This window comes from Perca fluviatilis, chromosome 3, assembly GCF_010015445.1.
Source record: "Perca fluviatilis chromosome 3, GENO_Pfluv_1.0, whole genome shotgun sequence".
Classification (NCBI taxonomy): Eukaryota; Metazoa; Chordata; class Actinopteri; order Perciformes; family Percidae; genus Perca; species Perca fluviatilis.
The window spans coordinates 37808824-37827747 of record NC_053114.1 but is presented as its reverse complement, the minus strand read 5'-3'; the positions used below and the strand labels follow the sequence as shown (position 1 = coordinate 37827747).

Below are 18924 nucleotides of genomic sequence, written 5' to 3'. Positions count from 1 at the left end.
AAATGTTCAGCGAGAAGAATGTTCTTTTTCTTATTATGCTTTCGTTTTTTACACATTTCACTCAATACACATGCATGTAGTGCACAATTTATAATAATGGACAAACTGTAAAATAGGTATAAGCAAACTCTGAAAAGTATTGGTCTATGATCCAACGTCTACAAAATTGATTTTTTGGATTAACCTACAGTCAAATGCACCAAGAATCTCAGTCAGGGTAGATTTTGAGATGGAGGAACAGGAGGCTATTGGCAAGAATAAAGAATCAGCATATAATAAACCTAAGATATCTGAGAACTGTCATGGTTTACTGACACACCTGGAACAGAGCCATCATTAGTGTTATTTCTTGCACCTGTGCCTTTTCCTGTAATGACAAAATGTTCACTTCAGGGTTTTTGTCAATGTTTTTGTGGTCATAATCAAAGCAATCTTTTTCCTCAGCATTACATCAATTTTACCCGTAGTACAAAATAGAAAATCAAGTCAAAATGAAATGTTCACATGTGCAGGTACAAGTAATTGCTTGCTTTTTCAGGTGTTTTGTTTTAATTATGTTTAGAATTAGAATGGAAAAAAGTGCATGCAATACTATTATGTGTAATTTGCATCTGTGCAAAGATAGTACTTTTTTTTGTCGTACAACTTACTTCAATGTTTTGTGGTATTACCTACTAGTGTTGGTGTTTTTTGTTTGTTTTGTTTTTTTATATATATATATTTTTTTTTATGAAGGCGCTGGCCTCTCCAGTTGCCTCTCCGTCAGCTCTGCAAAATGAATGCTGAATTGTCAATTTTTCAAATATTAATAGTGCTTTATATGATGACTTTGGATGGGGATGGCAGGGCTGTGAGTCCCTCATCAGGATCGGGAAATCAACTTGCCAGTCACCTGGCAACTCTGCTAAAACACAAACATTTTGCTCATATGCCTATCTAATTTTATTCCAAAACTCAAGTTCATCTGTGATGCCATGACTGCACCCACATTTAAAAGGAAATGGCTATTTGTACATAGCAGGTGTACTCTTGGTGGGCATGTGTGATTGGTTGATACCCCTGACCTGTTTATTTGAGAAGTATATTCAGTGATGTAAAAAAACGTAAGGCTTAATAAACGTGACCAGCTTAATCCGACAGGGGGCCCTGGTGTTATGAGCTGTGCCCCTACTGACACCGGTTCTGCCCACTCTCTGTACATTATGCAAGCACTACTACAGTCCATACAGCAGACTACATTTTATTTTTTAAGATTATTTTTTGGGCATTTTCAGCCTTTATTTTTGACAGGACAGATGAAGACGTGAAAGGGGAGAGAGAGGGGGAATGACATGCAGAAAAAGGGCTGCAGGTCGGAGTCAAACCCGGACCCACTGCTTTGAGGAGTATACCTCTATATATGGGTACCCACTCTACCAACTGAGCTATCTGGGCACCTGACAGCAGACTACATTTGACAGCTTAGACGCAGTGGTTCTCAAACTTTTTTCAATAATGTACCCCCCTTTGAAATATTTTTTAGCCAAGTACCCCTTGATGAGTGCAAAGCATTTTTGGTAGAAAAAAAGGCTATATAAAGAGTTACATTACAGCTCTGCACCATTAGTGTCTGATTTACTTAACAAGCTTGTAACTGAAACACACTTAAATGTTACTTCAAATGTTTAGAATCCATAACTAAATTAATGTTATGAATTATACATGACTGATATATTTGAGATTAACATTTCAAAAAGGAATCCCCCTACAGTCTGTAGGGGGTACTGAGATTCCTGTAAGCTACAGTACTCCAAAGTACCTATAGGGGTACACGGACCCCCATTTGAGAAACATTGGCTTAGAGAACAAAAAGAACCAACCAGTGCTCTTGTTAGATAGGCTACTACCTGCTTAACCTGGCCTCATTGCTGTGTGTCATATTTTGACACATTTATTTGGAATATACACAATGTGAACACAAAATAATAATATTGTGACACAGGTTTCTTCTAGGCAACGTTGCAATATTAGGTAATAATAGAAGCATACCAAACTTTGACTAAAGAAACTATTATTTCAGGACTAGTTTCCCTGCGGAGTGCTTTTTAGTGACACGGGAAGTGAGTGAGGAACCGAGCAACACCGTCGTTGCCATAGCAACAGTGCTTGTCTCCGAGGAAGTTTGTTGTTCCTGTTAAGCTAGCTAGCAAACGTTACAGATGAATATCGTTTTTTTTGGAACAACAAACCTTAACTCTAGAAATATATTACTGTAGCAAATTAGTTACTTACTTATTTCTTTTAGATATTTATGAAAGCCATACCGCTTCTGAAATTGAACTTGTTTAGCTACACGGTTGGCCTGAATTTTTCACTTTAGCAGACGTTTGCTAAATGGAGCAAACTGAGAGCAGAACGATGCGATCTCAGAAACACAACAGTGTCAACGATAGATGGGTGTGTCTCACCCCCATGGTAAATACCACTTTTATTAGACTTTTTACCATTGGTTCACAGTATAATGCTTTACAGGCATAACCATTAAAAGTTTAAGCCTCAGGCTTGCTTGAAGTTAGTATCCTAACTAGCTAACGTTTCATGCTAATGTTTGAATCTAAGGGGTAGCCTAGCCATGAGGGAGGGAGGGAGGGAGGTTGTGTGTAACTTATGAGGGAGAAAGATGCACGGGAGGGTTCAAAAAGTTGAACAAAGAGACTGTGAGAATATACTGTAGGCTATATGTTTACAAAGAAGTTTTTAATTTGATTAAATGTATGTTTCATTCTGTTAATGTCTTTTCATTTATTGAAGTGTTAGTGTCACAGTTAAGTAAGGCTGTGTTTTGTTAAGTTGCGTTAAATTGCCTTTTGTGTATATTGTTTTTACATAAGTTTAGCTACATTTCATCATAAATGTACTTTGGGCACCAAATATAGGGACCGGTGGCCCATGGGGCCAGTGCTTAAAAATATTAGTGTCTATCCCAGGGGTCTGTCTTGTTTAATGCCATACATTTTATCTATTACTAAAATATTTTTGCAGGTCAACAGCTGCAAGTTGCACCTTACAACTGCCAAGTCACTAGAGAGAGCCCAGAGGATGGTGAGTCATGACAAAGAACACGCTGAGAGACAAGCTATGTGGTTAATAGCCTAGACTTTCCAATGCTTCACAATTTATCATGTTTACTGTTTTACAGACTGACTCGCAAGATCTTGTAAAAGAAACAAATATGAATAAAGGCCAAGCAATTAATCATTCTAACCCAGGTAAGCTTGAACCAATCCACTCATTTGCACACTCTACCATCCCAATTGGCCAAGAGTTGTTATGAGTGATTCAGCAGCATTGTATTGTATTATGAATGGCTAAGGTATGTAAATTATCTTATGGACTGTTTGCACACTTTGTTTCACTATACCATACCATATGTAGAAGACTTGCCCAGACACCTCTGGTGCCATCATTTGCCCGTTACTCTACAGATTCCGCTGTGCATAATCTAGTACCACTGGTGTGTGGTGCTCAAAGTGGTTTGGATGCAGTTTCACATGCAACACAAGACGCAAGAGACACATCTAGGAGACCAACCAACAGTGCAGGGGCCACTTACTACCGTAATGCGGTAAACCTTGCCAAGCCAGCAGGTAAATATGGCAATGGCAAATATTATGGATTTGGGAAACTGGTTTTATTGCTGAGTTTTAGATTTACAGTTTGTACTCTACAAGTATATAGCATTGATTTTTATGCAATGCACAATCATATTTTGTGCATCCTGAACACAGTGTGTAATGTCCATGTCAGGTGGTTCTGGAGGATATAAATACAATACAGTCCCTGGTTTTTCCTTCACTCGATTGCCCTGTGACAGTTTTGCGTCCAATGTTCAACGAATCGACATGGACAGGTACCTCTGACCTCTTTTATTTTCTAACCTATTAGAATTGTATCTGTGTAGTACAGAACGTGTTGCTTTAACTGTCACTGTAAACTGGACATATGATTAACATGTCATGTGTCACAACAGTTTTATGTACTATGTGTTCAGTGTTATTAATATTCTTGTGTCATCCCTATGCCATTAAGTTTAATTGGTTTTGGGAATTCAGTTCCAAGCATTGCTGTGCAAAAGTACAGCCTCACAGAGCCACTAGCATAGCTGGACTCTTAGTCTCGTTTCTTACTGCAAAAAATTGTCTTTGCAAAGCTTGATATTATTGATACGGTGTGACATGGCAGATGGAAGGGGCCCTGGCAACCAATCCATGATCCCTTTTCCTGCCTGTTTCTTAATTCCATGTCTGAGTCACAGTATTTGCACTAGAAATTATAAGACTTTCACCGAAAACGGCAAGTGCTCCAGAATGCCACCAGGGAGCAGCAAAGTCCCTTTAAAATACCCACCCCTTGTCTCAAAGATAAGTGTTTGCTAACAAAGAACTACTTCACTGATGACAGCGCAGAGATAAATTAATCATTATGTATCGTGAAATATAATAAATCAGTAATTTGCATCACTACATTGCATGGATTGAAGGTGAAGTGCAGCTGTTAAGTCCTGATCTGTAGTCATCCATATGAAGCTAAATTGTGCAAAATGTTCTTTATGTTTTCCAGGCGCTGTCTGGAGGAATGCCCCCAGTTGGGCCCTATGGATGAACTACAGCTTCTCAACCTCCAGCACAATCTAATCACAAGGATCCAGCATCTGTCACATCTGCAACAGCTTGTTTTCCTGAACCTGTATGACAACCACATTTCTGAAATGACTGGTATTGAATCTCTAAGCTCTCTTAGGATTCTTATGCTGGGGAAGAACAGGTGAGTTGTCATCAGTGGATTCACATGCAAACACAAGAATTTGAACACGTGTCTGAATTGCCTCTGTTACACTGATAGAATTTTGCAGTTCATATTTGTGGTAGTACAGCAAAAGTTGCAGAGCAGGTCTAATCTCCATCTCTTCCAGATTCTGTTGGTTTTTCCTAGGTGGCATTGTTTGTTTGAGTTTGTTTGTTTCAATCCTTGTTTCTTTCAAAGATAATAGGTGGCTATCAAAGGTGATCGTATAAAGACGTCAAAGGGCATATTGTTCTTTAATCTAACATCTTGAGATCTCTGGTTTGATGTGAAATGTGTAAATGTTGCATGTAGTTATTCAAGACATTGTGTTGTATGCATGTAAGGCTTTATGCATTTTAGCTGCTGCTACGTGGTAAGCTTCAGAAATGAGTGTTTTCCAGCAGATGCCCAGTTTAATTAGAAAACCATTCACTTTGGTGTTAGTAATCTTTATTCCAAAATGTCAGCAGAAGGAAGATTAAATTCATAAATCACCGTGTATGACATCAAGGTCTTACAGACGAACTCTGGCATTTTTATTCCTTTCTGTAAATTGTGACATTTATCTTTTATGACCTCCTTCCAGGGCCATATGTGGTTCTTGAAGGGTAAATAATACCTCAGATTTAGGTTTCCATTGGCATTTATCGAGAGACTACAGTCTTTGATCCTTACGTGTAATTTGATCTTAATCCATATGGTCAGTCTTGAACACTGTACACTGCTGTATGTTTGGTTTCCTCTGGGAATGTAACCTTTTAATATGCTTGATGGCCAGTTGGCTTTCCCCTGCTTGGTACCTGTTCAATAGCCTTCTCCACGCACACACGCACGCACGCACGCACACACACACACACACACACACACACACACACACACACACACACACACACACACACACACACACACACACACACACACACACACACACTTAGCCCATTTTCCTATGATTTTCAACATACATTGTGACAGTATTACATCTTATGTCATATTTTCCATTTTATGTCCCTTCTTAGAATCCATAAAATACGCTGCTTGGAAAGCCTGTCCAAACTGACTATCCTGGATTTGCATGACAATCAGGTACTGTTCCTTCACTACCCTCCCACCTCCAGCATGAGTGTGTCTTGGTCATTTAGCTGCAGATACTGTAACTGGAGATCATGATTTTCAGCTGCAGAAGTTCAGCAGAAGTGGATTGTCTCTTTCACCTCCTCTAAAGTGTTGCTAACTCGTGGCTTGCTATGTGAGATACAAGGATGTCTATTCGGGTTTGGACATTGTAGCCAAACTGTCTTGTTTCAATTTATAACACACAACGTTTTTAAAATAGTTTAGCTCTATTTTGTAGACTGATTGCCATAAACTGTATTATGAACAAATAGGTCCTGTCTAGCATTCCTGCTCTGCTTCATATTGCAACATCTTTTTTAAGTCAGAAATCTGATGGGTGTCATGATCATCCATTTACCAAACTCCGTTTTAAGGGACTTAACTTTTAGCATTTGTTTTAGTTCCAAGCACTGTTAGAAAACAAAAGATTGAAAACAATCAGAACCCACATGCTCTTGTCAAAGGTTTACTCCCACATCCATTTTCTCAGTGACCCTAGCATAATTTATTCAACAGGCACAACTGTTTCTGTGCTTCTAGCTATGGGAACGGTTTTGAGCTTAAGCAGATTATAATGTTCAATTAATTTGAGTAAAACTATTATTGGGGGCTGTTTGTTCAGGCCTCCACCATAGAGCCTGGCTCACTGACATTAAAGGCCTGGGAAATGAAATGATGTAAGTAACACTGATGTCAGATGAGGACTTTAGCAACCCCTGGACAAGGAAGATAGAATAGAAAGGCTTCCCTTGGTCAAATTAATGTTTTGCCAGCATGCCGCCTACGCCCTTCCTCAGAGAGCTACTCCAGAGACCTGGTAAGACTCCCTCCCTCTCTGATGTTGGCTGCTCTTTGCATAAGCAGGCGTCCCAATTACTATTCAATGACTGCTACACTGTAATGTTTTTGTCCTGTCAGAGGATGCTTTGTTGCCTCAAACTCTGTCCACTTGTCCACTCTACAGTTCATTTAAACAGTTGACACAATTGATAATGTGACACTTTAATGAGTGAATTAGTAAACAGAATTTGTTTGTACTGTCCTTGTTGGTAATGAGAGCACATAGCGTTCAGAGGTAGCCATTTGTTGGCAAGCGCCTTTTGGGGAGCAGATGATAAATCTATTATTCTGACCAGGACAGGTTGCTTTTCACTCACTGACTTCAAAACCTCATGTCCTTTGTGCCTTTAAATAACTGTTAAATCAACTTCATATCAACTATTCATGGTTTTCCAATGTCACTAAAGACCTGACCACCCAAATGTAATGCACAAATATAATATGAGATCATGAAGTGGGGGAACTCAGCAAGGACTTCAATTGCTTAAAGAATTGAAATAATGTTGGAAGTTGTGGTTATTCTACTTAGTCAGGTTGTTGTTGTTTAGTCACTATTGGCCATAGAACACCAGCTGCTTGTCCTCTTTTCGTTTGTTCTTTAACCACTAGCAGTACATCACTGTCATACTTTCCTTCTCCCATCCTCTAGCAGCGAGGCTCACATCTTCCCCCATCTCTTTTTCCGCTTTATTTCTGTAACAGGATGTCCTTTCATTTCCAGTTTGCTGGAAGTATTCAAAAGGAGATATTCTCTTTGGGAGTGTGCATCCAACCCACACTTGGCCTCACTGACCAAGTGTTGGGGTTACAATGTGACCTGACAATGTTGGATAACCAATCTTTCGTTAGGCGGTAATGTTTTCCACTCGAGCAGTTTGACTTGAATACTCCTACTACTACACAGAAGACAGTGGAGAATGCCCTGCAGGGTCTGTAAAACGAAGAAAAAGTATCACAGAGTTATAGAAGTTTGTTGAGCTCATGCCCATGGTAGAAATGATATCCCTCCTACAAATCAAGATGATGATTTAGTTTAGACTGAATCTGTCATGTGTGGGAAGCATAGCACTTTGGGTTAGGGTGAAACTGGAACAGAGACCCCCACAATGGTTCTCAAACATTTTTCAGTAATGTACCCCCTTTTGAATTGTACCCCCTGACCAGCGCTAATCATTTTTGGTAGAAAAAACAAATTGTCGAAGAAAAACAACGTGGATGGTTCCATACAATGCTCTTCACAAGTTAAATAAATGATCAGTTCATTAATTTAACAAAATTTGAGTGTTTAATTCAATTTTATAGCATTTAAGAAAAAAAAAAGTTAAAAGAATGTTGACAAAAAAGCTTAAAAAATTGCAAATAAACAACAAAATTGTCGGGGAAAAAAGCGACAAAAACATTGTAAAAATTGACAAAAACGTCAGGAAAAGTGTCGAAAAAGACGACCAAAACGTAGAAGAAAAAGTTTTACGTTTTGACCCAGAAAAACAAAACGTTGCATAGTCAACGGGAAGACAACACGAGGGTTAATAACCTCTGTAGCACAATGTTTTTTTGTGTTTGTGACCGCTTCTTTGACAATACTGGCCATTATATTGAATGTTTAAGATGTGATTACTGTATTGTTTACAAGGAACATGCCAAGAGCTGATGTTACAGTCTTGCTCAGGTCAGGGATGCCCAAGTCTGGGCCTGAGCTCATGTTAACCTTGTGAGAGTCTTTTCTGCTCACCTTTTATCTATTTATCTTTTATCTACAGCTATTTGCCATCCACTGACTGCTTTACGTTCATGAATTTTCCTTTTTTCCATATTTGAACCACAACCCTATCACAAGCCTTCCTATCTCTAACTTTTTGGGTACCCATTGTCCTGTTAGTGTGTGATGATGACTGTGTGTTGACTGAATGTATTCACTTCAGCTTTGACACCACAATACCACTGTTGTAAAGGCCTTTCAGTGCAGCGTGATGATCTCACTCTGTTGTATCCATCACCAGACTTGGGTTGACTTGATTCACACAGTTTATTGTCATTTTCTTGCTGCCACCTGTATATGAACACACCCACTGTCAGTACACTTGTTCATGCAAAAAGCAAATGTAGCAATCTACCCTCCCTGTTTTTTTTTCCGGTATTCAGAAACTACTATGCACTTTTATCTCTATTGTAATGCCCCTCCTAGCTCTCTAAAACAAGAAATAAATCAACTGCAATTAATCTAAAAGTGCACTGACTAGGACTGGGATGGCAAGCACAAATCACTTCCCATGTACCAGTGGTTCGCTGTAGGTTTATCTATTGATTTTAAAATCCTAGTTTTTATGCATATGAACCTACAAGATCTTCCTGACCATCTGGGAGTGCCGTACTAATGCTCTGAGCAATAAAATACAACACATTTTTTGTAGTGTCCATGTCATTTCCACGTTACGACTTAAAGCTCATGAACACACTGAAGTCGGATGAACGACTTTCCAACTCGGGAAATGGGACCATCCGTGCAGCATTTGAATGCATCAGTGTCCTTTGTGAAGGTCTGTGCTATCAAAGTACCATTCTAGTTATCTATATTTCTAGTTTTAACAACTTTTCATTATTTCATTTCATTCTAAATTTCAATTCCAAATTACCTAGCATTTTTAACATTTCAACTGATTGTTGGGTGTTGCATTTTGACAGAATCCTTGAACCCCTGAAGCCCTTTTAACCTTATCCTAACATGTACAGTGTTCACCAGAGCAAACCCATCATTCTCATTGTAACAGACACCAGGAATTCTTCTGAAGTATTTCAAGTGTCATTATGACAGGGGCCCCTACAGTAAGTATTCTCTCCCAGAGAGATGAGGGGGGACAACTGGGTATATTGTCACTGTTGACTGACCCTCAAATACTTGTTTGTTATTATGATTTGGGAGGTCATTCAAGATGTTACCAAGTGATGCAGATTGTTGCTGTGAATTGGTTCGCTCTGAGGTAAATGAGGGGAGTGGAAATACAATTTCTGTTTTTTAGTGTCTATTAGCAAAAGGTGTAGCCTCAGGCATTGCAAAGAAAATGGAGCCCACTGCGTTTTGGCTTTCTTGCTCCCCAAAAACATTTAGAGCCTTGTGTGCAAGGCTAAATCAATTCTAAATAGATGTCAACCGTCTGATGATGATTTAAATACATGATTTGCAGTTCCAGTGTGTTGTTATGCTCTGCTAAGCCTGCCTCCCCTTTGTGTCTCTATATACGTGAAATATCGTTATCTAAATTGCCATTTCACATTGTTTTATCTTTTTGTCACTGCGCTTTGATCCAGATCTGCAGGATAGAAAACATGTCTCACCTAATCGAGCTGCGAGTGTTGAACCTGGCAGGAAACAACATATCCAGAGTGGAAAACCTGCAGGGCCTCAACTGTTTGACTGAACTCAACCTACGAAACAACTGCATCTCTGTTGTGGTGAGGGGCCTCTTTCCCAATTAGCGACAGCTTAAAGCATTTTATTCACTGCATGCTCACTATTCTACTCCTTCATATAAAGGAAAAGGCCCCAACTGTTCATCTCATTTTCAACCAAGATTGTAGCTTCTGCTTCCCTTTCCCTTTATGTGTCTTCTATTTTCTTCCACTTGAAATTGCAAGTAGGAGTTAGAAATATTATAAAAATGTGTTACAAGATATCCCAGTAAGATATTTGCAATATACAGTAGTTAGTAGAACTTTTGTGGCTGCTGCCATAGAATGATTTAACTAGTTCTTTGACAATGTGCTGTGTCTGATCTGCACAGCTTATACCAATGCATCACACACATGTACATGTACATTACATTCAATTTAGCTGACCCTTTTTATCCAAAGCAACTTCCAATTAGTGCATTCAACCATGAAGTTACAAACTCAGAAATTCAGAACAGCAAGAATCACATAGAAGTACATTAGCTTCAAATAAGCTAAACTACAAAGAGCCACATGTAAGTGCATTTTTTATTTTATAACCATCTTCTTAGCCAAGAAGCAGTCGGAAGAGATGTGATGTTTAGACTTGTAGCTATCCCAATGTCAATAGGGGGCTGTATTGTATTGTATGTATTGGCTCAGTGGTGTAATAATTCAAACCGAGTCCCAGATTGTTAACTCTAGCTGCCTTATGATTTGTAAGAGCTATGGATGGTTTTCTGCATGCACCCTGACGACTGTTCCTAAGGAAAATGTTCCTCTTAGGATAAAAGTACTAGTAGCATGCTACATCTGGGCGCCTGTGGCTCAGGCGGTAGAGTGGTCGTTTATCAATAGGAGGTTCGGTGGTTCGATCCCTGGTCTACATGTCGAAGTGTCCTTTGGCAAGACACTGAACTTTGAATTTCTCCCGATCGGTGTGTGCATGTGCATGAATGTTTATCTGATGAGCCTGGTCCACCAGTGTATTAATGTGTGTGTGAGAATGGTGAATGGTGCCTGTACTGTGTAGTGTGTAAAGCACTTTGAGTAGACTAGAAAAGAGCTATATAAATGCAGTCCATTTACATCTTTCATCTTCATGTCATTCCTTTGGTTAATGTCCTATGGATGGCTACTGTTTCCTCGGTTATGATATCCCATGAAGCAGGTTTTACCGTCACAAAATAACAAACAAAAATGACATCAATAGAATCTTTGTAAGAAAGTCTGTGGTGAAATATCTCTCTCTGGCGTTACCTAGGGAGACGTAGCTCATTACCCACAACCTCCCTCCGACTTTATGGCGCAGTGAAAGAGAAACTGGATATTCTTAACACGGAAATTCACTCCCCTTGGTTTCTATAGTTTTAATCTGATAAACAGAACAGTGCATGCCAAAACAGGCCCCTTCATTTGTATGCAAATCCCTGAAGCCCTTTCCTGCTTTTTGGTAGAAAATAGGAATGGAATCCAACATTGTGTTGTTGTATAAAACCTCTTTCCATCACTCACCCTGTCCCCTGCCTGCAGGCTCTAATCAAGAACCACTTCCAGTCCTAATTATCGGATGTAATGTTTGATGCACAGGAGAGAAAAAGTGCTACCCCTCAGCAGATTCTTGAGTCTCTGTCATTAGTGGTGTTTGCTGCCAAGTGCTTGTATCAGGCACAAAGTAAATAACATCCTCCAGGTGTCCAGGTTTTCCCTTTCATTCAAGGCAGATGAAAAGTGGAATTCTGGATTATACAAAATATATAAAAAAATGTTATGCTATAATAAATGCTATGAGTTACTTATACGTAATTGATGACCTTCTTATATTTTAGTCTGAGTCAGCTAATACATAAATATATCATCATTATATGCCACATATGCATACTGTATCTTTAAGTTTTTTTTTATTTAGACACATCAATACAATTAGTATTTAGGTCATGTTGTAATGCATCTCTCTTAATGTTATCATCCACATTTTTCCATAGTTTTAACCATACATTTCTTCTTCAATCCATTACATTTTCATATAAATTAAACTCTAATGTTTACAACACAATCATTGATAAAACAGTGGTGATTTAACAAATCACTTCATAAAGCTGTTTACATATGCTCTCAGGTGGGCCTTTCCATTAAGACATCTTGTGGCATTCAGGAAGTGATGCATTTTATATTTTTGGCAGCAGGAACCGTGATTTGTTTGGAAGAGCTGGGCAGTCAGCATGAGCATTGATAGAACAGATAAAGCAAAAAAGCATCACCCACAGGCAGACTGGCTTATTAGTTAGCAGAACTGTTATAAAAAAGCAAGGTAACTTTTGCAATTTATAGTTTAATCCAAACTATTGAATAATAATACAAAACCAGATTGTTACCTCAGCATGTGTACGTGCATAATGCACAGCATCTGCAATTCTACCACACAGTACTTTGGGCCAGATGTGTGCTGGCTAAGCTCACACCTCAACTCTATGCTATTCAAAGAGTAGCCACAAAACCCAACAGCTTACAAGCTTTGAAACCCCCTTGGCATTCACATGTACCTGTGTGTTTATTTGAGCAGCTTTCATGCTCTTTTGTGGTGTATTTTTGCATGCAACAGAGACAGCGGTGATGAGAGGTAGTTCTGTGTTTGTGGAGTAACGCCTCTGCCAGAGCTCAGTATAAGTGTGAAAAATTAAGACACGCAAACTGTCAGTGAGAAGAGGGTGGATCTGGGATAAAGAGGTGAAGGCGCGGCCACATAAATACACAGCTGCAGGCAGGCACTCACAGCAACACAGCTCTACCCAACCTCATATCAGATACTGTCAGCTGATTGGTTCTGATCAATCAGTTTAAAAAAAAAAAAAAAAAAAAGAGACCACATTGGGGGCGTTTATTATGCAGCACATCAGCTCAGTGATGACATCATTCTGTCTGAGACAGGGCTGCTAAATTTAGTCTCAGACAGCGTGCAGCAGTGGCTGCTGCCTCACCAGCATCCATAGAGGGACTGGAACAGAAGAGACTGTGGGAGTGTGGTAGAGGGTCAGATTAAGCTAGCACTGGATAGCATGACTTGCAGGTTTTTAAAAGAAGGAAAGAGAACACGCCCCTGTACTGCGGAGGTGCACAGTAAAGCATTACACAATCTAATTTTACAAAAATCCAGACTTATTCTCATTAGACTTAGTCTCAATGCAGATAATCTATTCATTAAAATATGCTGTTGCCATAAGAATTATAATTTGTCCCTCCATACATCAGAAATGACAATGTCAATGTGATTTCGTTTTACCACTAGAGAGCAATAAACCTGGATTATCAAGTGCTAATGGCCAGCATGTTTACATACAGTTGACAAATTACATATCTGGCAAACAAATGACTTTTAACGTTCAAGTTTTGTGCAGAAAAAAATGTCTGGGTTGCTTTGGCTTGCTAGATGTTTTAACAATGTTCAGTCACTGATACCTTGTCTCGCCACCATTTGGTGGTGGACAGGTGCTGCATTGCGTAATGGAGTTTTAATGCTGGGAAAACAACCAATTCCTTTATTAAAACACACTGTTGTTGCAAAGTTACTTTTATTAATTCCATAGATTGAGCATCAACAATGTAACACAACACACACACAAACACACACACACACACACACACACACACACACACACACACACACACACACACACACACACACACACACACACACACACACACACACACACACACTTACAAACTCTCTAGCATTGCTCCTGATGTTGCATACTGTACTATAGTGAACATTTTGGCCGTTGGAATGGATGATTGTTGGGTGTTGCATTTGACAAGGATGAGTAACTGTGTACTATATTTATATGGTTGTGTGGATGGGGGTGGTAGGGATTTTCTAAATGTCAAGACTCTGTGCTGCAGTATTCGTACTGTTCTCTGCAGAGGAGAACTCAAATTCTCATTTGAATGGAGACTGGCAACAGTTCTGGTGGAGGCTGTGAGGCGTTGGCTGCAATATGGGTGGACGCCGACGCAGCTCATTCAGTGTCTGCTTTGCTTCCAGCATATGCAACACTGGTCACTGGACACACACACACACACACACACACACACACACACACACACACACACACACACACACACACACACACACACACACACACACACACACACACACCATCTGATTAGCTGAAGTCGTGGTTGTGACATTGCCTACGTCCCCTTGTATCCTCTTCAGCTTGCCAGCTGGCCAGCTGCTGCTCCTTACTCCACCCCCTCACTTAATTCTGCATTGATTTAGATGCTTCGAAAGAAACAGCCCCCATCCCAGTCAGTTTCCATTTAAATAACCGAAGCTATTGTTCTTACGTGAGATGGTACAGTAGCTAACTGCTCCGAGTATGTGCGACTGAATGTATATGTGTTCGAGTGGCATCCTGAGTTTGCCTCCTGCAGTAGGGGATCTCTGCATTAGCGCAGCACACACTCCACTCTCTCTCCCCTCCCCCTTTCCTCCTCATGCTCTCTCTCTCTCTCTCTCTCTGTCTCTCCTGCCCCTCCTCTCTATGTGCAGACAAGGCAGTGTGCTGTGTGTGTGTGTGTGTGTGTGTGTGTGCATGCGCAGGATGGATGGGGATGCTGTATGCTGGAGCTGAGAGCTGCAAGGTGATTGAGGGAATGGAGAGAAATACAGAGCTCTGACGACAGTGACGATGCAGTGCCCTCTTCCTGAGCACCTTCTCCTCCTCACATCCCTTCATCTCTCTCTCTTCCCTCTTTCTCTTTCTAGACTGAGGTGTACCGCCTGCCCTGCTTGCAGCGCCTCTTTCTCAGCTGCAACAACATCACCAGGTAAGAGCTCGTATCGCTTAACTCCCTCCTCCCCGCAGGGCAGGGACAGAGATGGTAGCCGGACGGTTCCTTGTCCACTCCCTTGGCTCTTGACAGGGCCTGGCCAACAAGCCGCAGGCAGAATACACACAAACGGTTTGCTGTGGTGGGCAGTTTCTATAACCTAAAAAAAACATAACCTGGATGTGTTCTTTATTGTTATTAATTAGCATGCTGTTATCTATGGGTGTGCCAGTACTTTAAAGTTATTCAGACAATCAGAGAAGCAGGCTAACAAGAAGGTTGCCGACCTCCATGGAAAATTAATGATTTAAAGGTTGAGTAAATTCAAGCATTTGCAGCATTGCTAGGTGAGAGTGTGTAGGATGAATGAGAAGTGTTTTTTGTTGCAAATGTCAGCCTGCTTTACACACATATTCCAATATCTGTGGTCTGTTTTTTTTTTTTTGCTCCTTCCTCTCTGAACCCAGCTGTAAAGGTGTTACTGAGTTAACCTGTTAAAACAGCATATCCCTCCCAATGAATAAGGCTGCTATAAGGAGGGGCCTGTATGTGGGATTCAGGGTCAGACAGGGTCTATTAGCCTTCTTGACCATAGTCACCTTATTCTGTGATAGATCTGACCTGACGTCTTAAGCCAGCCGTGCTGTTCTAGTGTCTGTATGATTCTGTATCTGATACACTGTTACAGTTTGTATTGTTAAACTTCTTTATGACATTATAGAGGGACACTATTCTAAGTGGAGCTTGATTATTCAACTAATTTCCATAATATGTACATTTGTTTTATACATTTTCTTTCTTCATATTTTTACTATTACTATAATGGCCTTTTGGTAAAGGCATTTTAATTCAAACTTCTCTTTTGAATGGTTGCTCACCATGGCATCGTAGAAAGGTGGCGGGTGTACATTTTGTTCAATTCTGATAGGAGAACAGTTGTGCTCTGTTGCTAGGTAGAGGGACATAACATATTGTCTACTTGGTGCAGTCAGTTTGCCCGGTAGAGGATGATGGAGCAAAAAAAAAAATCCCTCATGAATGTTTTTTAATTATTATTTCAATTGTCATAATCTTGCATTTTTGACTTTTAAAATACTAATAAGAAGTCAGTAAAGAAATTGGTGCAGCGATTGTAGTGCCAGATGGATTTGGAAACTACACACAATTTTCAACCACAATCCAATCTGCACACACAACCAACACACATGTTTTGATATTCTCTTCTGATTAGATCTTTGATAGCATCCAGGGACATGCATGTATACTTCATTACTGCAACTATTAATGAGTGGGTTTATCATAGTAACAATACCCAAGAGGACATTGGTCACTGATTATGAATGCAAACAACTATGCAAAATGCATGAGATGCAGTCAAGCACCATTGGGATCTCTCAAGTAGTCTTCTATAATCACTGTGAAAAAATGCTGTCATTATTGCTAGATTATAATTGTCTTTATTATAAGTTCATATATGTAATGACACAAAGTATAAAGTATTACTAGTATAGTATAAGGAATTAATAGCAAATAACAATGCCCTGTCACAGTACTGTATGTTCCAGTGCAGAAGAGAGGTCCAGCTGAGCCCACTGTGAGATAGGAGAAAATAATACTCAAATTAGTGCAGTTTCCTGACTACCCCAAATTGAAAATTTGCTTTGCATTTGTCATAGCACCAACAGTACTTTATTTTAATGTTCATCATTATTGTCTGACCCTCTTTTGCATCCAAAGAAACCTGGCTAGGATCAGGCACAGTGCAGTATAGTAGGTTCATAAGTGGTTTTAGGCAAATGAGTCATTAAGGTTATTATCACAAATTAGCTATGATAAAATCTCCACTGCCTTACTTACTGGTTTTTCATGTTTCCCTTTGCCACAGGCTGATATCAACAGTGTAGCGGATATTTTTCTCTTCATTGCCCGCTGAGTAATGTCAGGCTGCCAGTGTGCCTGCTAAATTACCAGTTGTTCATGTCTTCTTTTAGCTTGGCTCTATTCGGTCAATACAAGCCTATAAAGGTATAAGAATCAAGATCAATCTAGATGGGGAAGTCTTGTTTGACTAAAGCGGTGGATGACTCAGGCTTCCAAAAATGTACTTGTAAAGCATTCCGTGTACCTTGTTGTTTTTTTGTTTAACAATCAAACATTTGTTTGTTTGTGTAGCTTTAACTCTCGATCTCTTTTCAAAATGTTCTTTCTTTGTGCCTAGTTTTGATCAGCTAGCCTGCCTTGGAGAGTCACACTCCCTTTCTGAGCTCACCCTGGATGGGAATCCTGTAGCCCTGGAGACATGGTACAAGCAGGCCGTCCTGCGCTGTGTGCTTCATCTGAGACAGCTGGACATGAAGCGCATCACAGTAAGTCCGAACTGTGTGTGTGTGAGTGTTTGTGTGTGTAAAAAAACTGACTAAGGTGTTAAAATGTAGTTTATTGTCCCCTTAATTTTTTTTAATTTTTATTTCTACACGGTATTTTTGACGTGAAGATTTTTATCATGCCATTATGCCATAAGCAAACATGTTAAGCAGCAAAGAGGAACGAGGATGTAGAGTTATGACAAACTAAAAGCTATAAAACCCTCACAGCTCATGGTTGTGCTGTACTTTGTATTTACAAAGCCTGTGTTATATGTCATATTTGACAGTCATGTTCAGCTAATGGCCCAAACCTTTATGTCACTGTCGAAGCACATATTCCTGACTGCACTGTACATGTTGATTCTTGAGTGAGACTGTCTTGACCTAAACTTTATTGTGGTTTTACTGTTAAAGGGGTGATATAATGATTATATAGGGTATTTCACACTGTTCCTTATGGTCTCCTAATGGGTATGTAACATTGGTTGCGCTGAAAATGGCCTGGTTGCATGCATCCCTGTGTTTTGGCCTTATTATATATATATAGGGGTCTTGTTAGAAGGAGCAGCTAGGTAGCTAGCTATGTGTCCCATTGAATACAATGGGAAAATATCGCGGCTAACTAGGTACACTTTCGGCATAACTATAGTATATTTACAGTTTGAATTTTGTCATGCCACTTATATAACATCTACCCCAATGTCTTATAAAGCTAACTGTTGTATCCGATTCAAAATTAAGGCATTTTATGAATGCTGGGGGTCTTGTTAGGAGGAGCAGCTAGCTAGTTATGTGTCCCAATGAATACAATGGGAAAATATCGTGGCTAACTAGCTACACTTTCGGTATATATATAGTATATTTACAGTTTGAATTTCGTCACGCCACTTATATAACATCTACCCCAATGTCTTATAAAGCTAACTGTTGTGTCCGATTTCAAATTAAGGCATTTTTGTGAAAGTCAGAGGTCTTGTTAGGAGGAGCAGCTAGCTAGCTATGTGTCCCATTGAATACAATTGGAAACGATTGCGTCTAGCTAGCTACACTTTCGGCATAACTATAGTATATTTACAGTTTTAATTTCGTCACAGCATGTATATTACAGGTTCCCCACGGACAAGAGGCGTTTATTTCCCCAATCGTTTGTTTAAATAACTCAATACACATATCTATTATAAGATTAACTGGAACCTGCGGTAAGAGATTGCGGGCCTAACAAGCTCGCTGACCGCGCTCTCAGTCAAACACACTGGCCATTTAGCAGGAAGACGGGAGGGAGAACAGCGAGCTGCAAGCCCTGGAGCTCTGTCAGGGCAGCGGCGTTTGGTAGTCCAGTCACCCAGAAAACGGTGAGTTTGCGCGGGTATGGAGAACCACGGGTTGCCTGCCGTGACGGAGCTCAATCAAGCTCACAGCAGGCCGGGGTCTGTGAAGGAGGACAGGCAGGGCGGCGATGTAGCAACCCAGGCAGCACCGGCCGCTGAACTCCGACACACAGTCGACCAAAATTTGCAATTAGCCA

General features: G+C 40.0%; 1 protein-coding gene across 5 annotated transcripts in view; it reads left to right on the top strand.

Annotated features, from left to right (window-relative positions):
• Window positions 1–476: 476 nt before the first annotated feature.
• The window catches only part of LOC120556344 (leucine-rich repeat-containing protein 49), a 38547-nt gene continuing 20099 nt past the window's right edge, over window positions 477–18924 (top strand). For 2 of the 5 annotated variants that reach the window (XM_039795891.1, XM_039795890.1), the window contains exons 1-10: window positions 2125–2454; window positions 3022–3081; window positions 3179–3248; window positions 3465–3626; window positions 3787–3889; window positions 4600–4803; window positions 5841–5907; window positions 10084–10227; window positions 14969–15030; window positions 17252–17399. In XM_039795891.1, the coding sequence (XP_039651825.1) occupies window positions 2374–2454; window positions 3022–3081; window positions 3179–3248; window positions 3465–3626; window positions 3787–3889; window positions 4600–4803; window positions 5841–5907; window positions 10084–10227; window positions 14969–15030; window positions 17252–17399 (1101 nt within the window). In that variant the 5' untranslated portion in view covers window positions 2125–2373. Of the gene's footprint in view, window positions 513–2124; window positions 2455–3021; window positions 3082–3178; window positions 3249–3464; window positions 3627–3786; window positions 3890–4599; window positions 4804–5840; window positions 5908–10083; window positions 10228–14760; window positions 14845–14968; window positions 15031–17251; window positions 17400–18924 lie in introns of those variants that run through there. The other 3 variants (XM_039795892.1, XM_039795893.1, XM_039795894.1) reach the window with 3 other exon arrangements.